The 8,706-nt window shown below is 35.4% G+C and overlaps 1 protein-coding gene across 1 annotated transcript; it reads right to left on the bottom strand.

Annotated features, from left to right (window-relative positions):
* Positions 1 to 32: 32 nt before the first annotated feature.
* rab36 (RAB36, member RAS oncogene family) lies at positions 33 to 4,476 on the bottom strand. The gene is made up of 11 exons (XM_059540055.1): positions 4,376 to 4,476; positions 3,894 to 3,980; positions 3,311 to 3,402; positions 2,992 to 3,066; positions 2,143 to 2,244; positions 1,993 to 2,057; positions 1,085 to 1,136; positions 920 to 1,001; positions 737 to 827; positions 507 to 623; positions 33 to 416 (listed from the first exon to the last, which is right to left on the bottom strand). The coding sequence occupies exons 2-11, from the start codon at positions 3,945 to 3,947 to the stop codon at positions 361 to 363; spliced, it is 786 nt and encodes a 261-aa protein (XP_059396038.1). The 5' UTR covers positions 3,948 to 3,980; positions 4,376 to 4,476; the 3' UTR covers positions 33 to 360.
* Positions 4,477 to 8,706: the final 4,230 nt, after the last annotated feature.

Genomic DNA, 8,706 nt, shown 5'->3' on the forward strand with positions numbered 1-8,706 from the left:
GTTAAGACAAACACTAATAACAATTTCATAAGTTGTGTGCAATTATAATGTATGTTTATTTCGTCTGCCAAAGGAAGATAAAAAATAAAAATAAAAAAGGAAAAATACAATGCAATTATTAAATGGCAGTTTATGCTCAGTACAAAATACTGACGTTAATACTACAGTACATATCAAATGTTTGAAATCATCTCCGATGTCAGTCCCTTAAGTGTATTCTGATAAGGTGGAGTACATTAGTGATGCACCAACTCAGAGGTTGGTTATGTCAACCAAAAACACTTTGTTTTCTACTAAGTTAAACATTTATTCTGTCCCGAAATACAAATTGGTTAGTTCTTCTTCTTAAACCACTGAGGATCAACAACAGGACTTCTTCTTTGGTTTTTCTTGTGCATCTTCCAGTGCTTTATCATCTGAAATAACAAAACCCACATTCATTTACTCAATACAACACTTACATTAGTGAATATTGTTGTTTTATGATTTCAGAGTGCTATCTTTACCGAGAATACATCCATCTCCAATCTGAGTGGTGCTGATTTCTGTCTCCAGGTCCTTCAGAATGGCATCTTCAAAGGCCAGAGCTGCCACGCGAAAGAAAAACTCCTGGACGTTTTCCCCTTCAACCCCATAGTTGTAACAGTTACATGTAGTATCTATCTTGTAGTTTTTGTAATGGACATAGCAACAACTATGAAGTACGTAGATTTATGTACTTATGTACAGAATGTACCTGTTTTTGAGGACACCGACCAGAACTCAGCGTTCATTTCTGCTGCAATCTTTATGGCATCGCTCTCTGTTCTCTGGCACTCTTCTGCAGACTTCAAATAAGGACAGCAGGGGTCTTTAATAGCTTTTACAAGTTGTATGTGTACATACAGTATGCATGCTTGTCTGTGGAGACTATTCTCACCAGGAGGTCTCTTTTTGTGCCAACTATGAAAACAAAACAGGAGTCTGGTTCATTTTCCTGCAGTGCCTCTTTTAACCACTGTCTGAGAAACAAACACGAATCATTACAATTTCAATTTCTTGACACATTTTCAGTCTTTAGAACATTACTACAGGTTTTACTTACTGTGTGTGTTCCAGGCTCTTGATATCCGCCATGTCGAAGACAGTAATAATAACTTTTAGAGTAGAAACAGAAAGGATTATATTGGGGTTTAAACAGACTCTGATCTGGAGTATTAAATGAATAGTTCACCCAAATATGAAAAAATTCAAACAATTTACTCAGCCTCAGATCACCCAAGATGTAGATGAATTTGTTTCTTCATGCAGGCAGATTTGAAGAAATGTAGCATTACATCACTTGCTCACTAATGGATCCTCCTCAGTGAATGGGTGCCGTCAGAATTAAAGTCCAAACAGCTGATAAAAACAGTAATCCACAAGTAATCCAAACCACTCCAGTCCATTTATTAATGTCTTGTGAAAAGCTGTGTTTGTAAGAAAACTAATATCATTTAAATGTTTTAACTTTAAACTGCTGCCATAATAATCCCGTGAAAATGTCCATCCCATTATCCTCTCACATCAGAATCTATTGACATATTTGTTAACTGTTCTGGACTGATTTTGCTTGTAAACAGTGCTTGATCTGTGCATATTTCTCCCCTGATTCAAAGATAGAAATTCATATTTTTTTCTTGATTTAAAGTTAAAAACATCTTCATGATGGATTTGTTTCTTGCAAATATGTAGCTTTTTACTTTAAAAGACATTAACTGATGGACTGGAGTGGTGTGGATTACTTGTGGATTATTGTGATGTTTTTATCAGCTTGGACTCTCATCCTGATGGCACCCATTCACTGCAGAGGATCCACTGATGAACAAGTGATGCAATACTACATTTCTCCAAATCTGTTTCCATTAAGAAACAAACTCATCTACATCTTAAATGGCCTGATGATAAGTACATTTTCAGCAAATGTAAATTTTTTGGGTGAACTGTTCATTTAAATGAGAACACGCATTTTACCTTGAGCTCCTCTGTAATATGCTGATGCGATGCATTTGAACTTTTCCTGACCAGCAGTGTCCCATCTGCAAATATTGTAATGTGCAAAAATACATAAACATTTTAAATAAACAGACATGCTATTTAAATAATTCAGGAAAAAATACTCACATTTGAAGAGAATAGGGCAGCCCAGATATCTCAAATCTCTCAATCTCAAAGTCAACACCAATAGTAGCCTTGTAGTCTCTCTCAAACACATCTTTACAGAACCTATTATATGCAAACACATAATGGAACTTAATGTCCATGAAAAATACATTGTGTATCATTTAAAGGGATAGTTCACCCCAAAATTAAAATTCTGTCATTAATTACTCACCCTCATGTCATTCCAAAACCATAAGACCTTCGTTCATCTTCAGAACACAAAATAAGATATTTTTGATGAAATCCGGGAGCTTTCTGACCCTGCATAGACAGCAACACAACTTACACGTTCAAGGCCCAGAAAGGTAGTAAGGACATCGTTAAAATAGTCCATGAGACATCAGTGGCTCAACATTAATTTTATGAAGCAACAAGAATACTTTCTGTGCGCAAAGAAAACTAAAATATTGGATATTCAACAATTCTTCTCTTCACATAGCTTGTAAAAAAATTGCTAATACGTCGTAGTACTGTTGTGAACACATAATGAGGACTGACATGGAAGAGGAGAAATTGCTGAATAAAGTCTTCTTTGCGTACAAAAATTATTCGCATGATGTCACATGGACTATTTGAACAATATCCTTAGTACCTTTCTGGGCCTTGAACATGTTACTTCTGTTGGAGGGTCAGATGTCTATTGGAGAGTCAGAAAGCTCTCGGATTTCATAATAAAATTTCTTCTTTTGTGTTCTGAAGATGAACAATGGTCTTACGGGTTTGGAAGGACATGAGGATGAGAAACTAATGACAGAATTTAAATATTTGGGTGAACTATCCCTTTAAATAAACCTCCTGTTTACACTTTACCTGTTTATTAAACATGTCTTTCCCACATTGAGATCTCCAACCACTACTGCTTTTGACATCTTAAACCTGTCAAACCTAGAAGATAATATGAATATGATTATATAATTAATGGACTAGTAATCTCTCTCTTTCTCTATATACACTTTAAACTTTTGACAGTAATGTACCAATATCTATAACAATTAATCTATAATAGTATAAATAAAAAAACATATATAACATATAACATATTAATAATAAACATTAATAACATTCTTTCGAAACATTTTGAAAAATTTGAAGAAAACAAATTTAAATATATATTAATTTGTAAACCAACCCTTGCTGACGTGCTGCCCGGTCTTGGCAAGCCATCTTGGCTCTTGTATTCCAATCATCCTTCATCTGTAGACAGGCTTGTGGATTATAACACTACAGAATAATAAAACAGAACTAATGCATGCTGATGAACTCATCATACACAATGTTAAGTTTTGGCAATAAAGTGAGTAAGAACAGTAGTTTTGTCTAGTCTACCGCAAAGCTGTACAGTATGTTCCTATACCATTTTGAAATCATTCAAAATCAAGGCCAGAAAGTAAATAGGATACATTTCCCCTTCACATGACCCCACTACTGAGAAAGCTAGTGCAGGAAACAGGCTTTTAAATGAGCAGAATCAGCTGCAGTCCTGTGATCCTGACGGATCCAGCTGCTCTGAGGCTCCTCTATGGATGTCACACATTCTCAATATATTAATCTGATGAGCTGGCTACAGTTTACAGAACGCTTGCTGAATGTCCTGTACAGTACCACTTGCAAAATGAATCATACTGGATGATTTGACCTTTTTAAACACAGAATGATCGATTCCCTTAAAGTACGTGTAAATAATTGACATAATGTGAGTTTAGACTGTGTACCTTTGGAAATGTGGCTATGATCCTGTCTCTACTGACAGGAGGGCTGAAATGCATTGTCTTGTCAGCAGGTTGTCCTGGGAAACTCGCCTGTGAAGACACACAATGTCAGATCAACCATATAACCATATAAAACACATTGTATGTGTTTACTCTACATCATCAACCTGAACTAATTTTACAGCACACTTTATACAGTAAGTGTATACTATCCAAGCCATCATAACTTTATTTTTGGTATTTTTAGACATGCTAGAAATGCTGTTAAGGCTTACAGAAGACTGCAGAAAATGTTTATGGTTAAAAAGGTTAATTCTCTATAAACAGAGCTGCATTTGTACATGATTGGCAACAAAACATAGCGCTGTAACGGCGCAGTTAGTATTTTGTCCATTTGAAAATCCTTCAGAAACGCTTCTACTCGTCGTTTCAGCTCATTAAGACCTGCTGAGACTGTATATAATGAATAGGTTTGGTGCACTCACGGATATTCCTGCAGCGCTGTCTAATTCCTGCCGAAGGCGAACCGACTCTCCGCATCAAAACCTACCGACATCGCCATAGCAACCTCGAGCCGGAACCCGCGGTCACGTGGAGCGGGAGCGCGCTACATGGCTGCTGTTAATAACGTCATCTCTGTACATTTTCACAGTAAATGCTGAAACTGAAGTTATGTCAAGCTTATTTTGACATAAACGTTTGTGGTAACACGTTACAATAAGGTTCCGTCAGTTAATGTTATTTAATGTATTAACAAACAATGAACAATACATTTATTACAGTATTTAGGCTATTAATCATTGTTATTTTTAGTTAATGCAGACACAGTCGTTCATTGTTAGTTCATGTTAATTCTCAGTGCATGAACTACTATTAAGAAGCGCAACATTTAATTGTAATAATTTATTAGTAAATGTTGAAATGAACATTACTAAGATAAATGCTGTAGAAGTATTGTTCATTCTTAGTTAATGTTAAGTAAGCTAGTTATTGAACATTAATGAACCTTATTGTTAGGTGTTGCCAAGTTGTTGTGTTTCCCCCCTTTTAAAACATGAAACAAGGTGATGTCTCCCACTTTGTGTGAGAGAAATGACACTACCCTGTAAAATGTTGCAATATACACTGGAAACATTGGAAACTAACAGAAACACGTGTGACTGTGGCGTGTCTCACATGTGTCACATGTGTGCTGTAGGCCTATTTGTGTGAGCAATGTAATCTACTAGATTATACATTTTAGGCAATGTATTCAGACTAATTTTGATGACTTTTGACCTAGTTTATTTATCATATAGATTTCAGTAGCACCCAGTTGATATACAAATACAAATAAAAAGAAAATATACTGTATTCTTTATTATCAGCAACATTTGAGGGTTTCCCAAACTGAGGTTCCGGAGGAACTAGAGGAGGTTTGTGAGTTGATGAAAAGGTCATGAACTACCGTTTTTATTATTTTGTATTGTTTTCTGATGTCTGCTTATAATGTTATCAAGAGTTTTACATCACTAAACATCATTTAGGCTATTTTCTGTCCTGTTTTGACCTCCCTCTTCAGAACGCTCTGGTTGAATATGCAGCATGACGAAGATGAACGAAGGTCTTACGGGTTTGGAACAACATGAGGGTGAGTAATTAAAGGTTAAGTTTTTCGTGTTTTTTTGAAGCTTTGATTGTGTTCACAGTGTGCAATAAAACATGTGGTCATTTTTCGCATGTAAAAAAACAGTATTTTTCACACAATTCACCTATCTGTATACCACTGTTTTCACTGTCATAAAAACGGGCTGATGACTTCCTTGTTCTATGAAGTCCCTCCTTCAGAAATACGTAACGAGTTCTGATTGTGCCAGCGGTTCCTGTGTTGTGATTCGACAGCAGCTTAGAGCACGCTGCCCTCCTGGAAATGCGATTGGGCTATTTTTTGGACTAGTTTTGAGAGGCAAGTGGGTAGGATTTGTTTTGAAAACCTGGCAATCCTGATCTGAACGCACGTGCTGGAGATGTACATCTAATCACAGAACACCTTCACAGACGAGATGCACATGAAAATCCCATTCGATTTTTTGCACAGCCCTACCATCTAGTTAACAAAGCTAAACAGCGTTGCCCTTTGTGTAATAAGTTACAGAAACTGTTAAACGCACCAACTCCGAGATGAAAATAACAGCATTTCGACGACACGGCGACAAATGCACTCTTCAAACGCAACTCTTCCTCCTTCTCCGTGCGAGCGCAACAAGACCACGCCCCCTTTTTTTGTGTATTCCTGTGGGCGGAGGTTAGTCATAAAATATTTTAAGTGACGTCATTACTGCAGGAACTAGAGGGATGTAGTCAGTGTTGGGAAGGTTACTTTGGAAATGTAATAGGTTACAGATTACAAGTTACCCTGTTTAAAATGTAATAGTAGTGTAACTTTTTCAATTACTTTATTAAAGTAATGTAACTAATTACTTTTGAGTACTTTTTGATTACTTTTCTAAATTTGTGAAAATTAAAGAATAATAAATAAAAGCATATACATCAACTTAAATACAGTTATCTAATAAGCATGTGACGTATTCTGTGTAATAAACTCCTGAAACATTTGTGTTTTTTTTAAACTGCTGTCTCTTTGTATATGATGATAGTTTTCTCAAAATAAGTCAAATGCACATGAAGTGACACAGAGCAGTTCAAGAAATTGTGTTTATGTGCTCGTGTACTCCTATATTGAGGCGGCAGAGGTTGAAAACACTGCGAGCTTCAGTAGTCCTATGTGTAGTAAACAGTGTTGGGGAGTAACTAGTTACATGTAACGGCGTTACGTAATTTAATTACAAAATTATTGTAACTGTAATTAGTTACAGTTACTACGAAAAAATGAGTAATTAAATTACAGTTACTTATGAAATTTTTAACGATTACAAAGGGGATTACATTTGAATATTTATACACGTCCACATACAGATTTAACTGATTTCTTTCCCAAATTGCACTGACTATTCTGAGACATACCGCCCTAATAATTTCCGGGATGCGGAAATACAGTCTGGTTCGTAGAATCCAGTCATAAAAACGAAATGCCTAACGCGGACGGAATATGCCACATTTTGGATGACTAAATCAAAAGTAGGTCAGTACACTTGAATCAAAACATGACATGGACTAGTGTCTGTGAATATAAAGCCCCAAAAATGCAATTTATGACTTGCACATTCTGCGTGTCTGTGGAAATCGGCGCGGACTGGACACCGGGAGAACCGGGACAATTCCTGGCAGCCGATTTTGCCCCACTATTTAATATAATTATTGTATAATTGCCTGCCGAATGTACTAAAGCGATCATTTACGAATACGCCATTTGATAATTAAATCTCTAATAAATCAGGAAGTGTTAGTCATGACTCGCGCGCTCTCCGCGCCTCCGCCAAACGGTTTGGATCAGACTCAGAGTAATCAATGCGAGAGAGAGAGAGAGAGAGAGAGAGAGAGAGAGAGAGAGAGAGAGAGAGAGAGAGAGAGAGAGAGAGAGAGAGAGAGGATTGCTGGAGCAGAGAAGCTGAACTACTGTTCAGGGTTTCAGGTCAGTTTCATTTGTAAAGATGCTTTTTTGTGTTTGTTTTTTTATATATTTAATCAAGCAGCAGCACGTTGCTCATCAGTCATCACTCAAAATACTATATAAAGCACATCATTATTATCTGTTGTAATGTTACAGTAGTAATTTAGCTGAAAAAAAAAATCAGATTTTTTTTATAGGTTTAGGGGGAGCTACGACAAACAACAACACAACCCTTACGAAAACTTACATTTTAAAATTTAACTATAAATCCATTGTGTTAACCAAAAATTTACAATTATTTTACAAATGTATTTATTTAAAAATAAATACAAATCCATTTGCAAAAAAACTAAACAAAACAAGGTTATTTTACTTATATTTATATTATACTTATATTAATTATATATTTACTTATATACTTATATAGGCTAATAAAAGCATGGTTAATTTTTGTAAGGGAAAAACATGACTCGTGTACAGTATTAGGATTTTTCTATAAAGATATTGTAGAATATTGTATTGTAAAGTATAGTTTTGTTCAATCTTGAGTATTAAAGTCACGAGAGAGATGAATAACAGGACAAAATAAATAGACTGAAGAGAAAAATGGAAGTGAAGGTGCAGTTCAGGAGAGAATTTTAATTATTTTGCATGTCCCCAAATTAAAGATTTAAACCTTTTTTATGTCAGGTCCATACCAAAAATAGTTTTGTCCATGAATTTGTTTGTATGAGTTTGAATTGTCCAGTCTGAATTTTTTTCCCAGTCCACCCCTCCTGTAAATTAATGGCAAAGACATGGTTTCATTTACTACACATAGGCCTACTGAAGCTCGCAGTGTTTTCAACCTCTGCCATCTCAATATAGGAGTACACGAGCACATAAACATAATTTCTAAAACTGCTCTGTGTCACTTCATGTGCATTTTACTTATTTTGAGAAAACGATCATCATATACAAAGAGACAGCAGTTTAAAAAAAAACACCAATGTTTCAGGAGTTTATTACACAGAATACGTCACATGCTTATTAGATAACTGTATTTAAGTTGATGTATATGCTTTTATTTATTATTCTTTAATTTTCACAAATTTAGAAAAGTAATCAAAAAGTACTCAAAAGTAATTAGTTACATTACTTTAATAAAGTAATTGAAAAAGTTACACTACTATTACATTTTAAACAGGGTAACTTGTAATCTGTAACCCATTACATTTCCAAAGTAACCTTCCCAACACTGGTAGTAAATGAAACCATGTCTTTGCC

Source organism: Carassius carassius, chromosome 45, assembly GCF_963082965.1.
Source record: "Carassius carassius chromosome 45, fCarCar2.1, whole genome shotgun sequence".
Taxonomy (NCBI): Eukaryota; Metazoa; Chordata; class Actinopteri; order Cypriniformes; family Cyprinidae; genus Carassius; species Carassius carassius.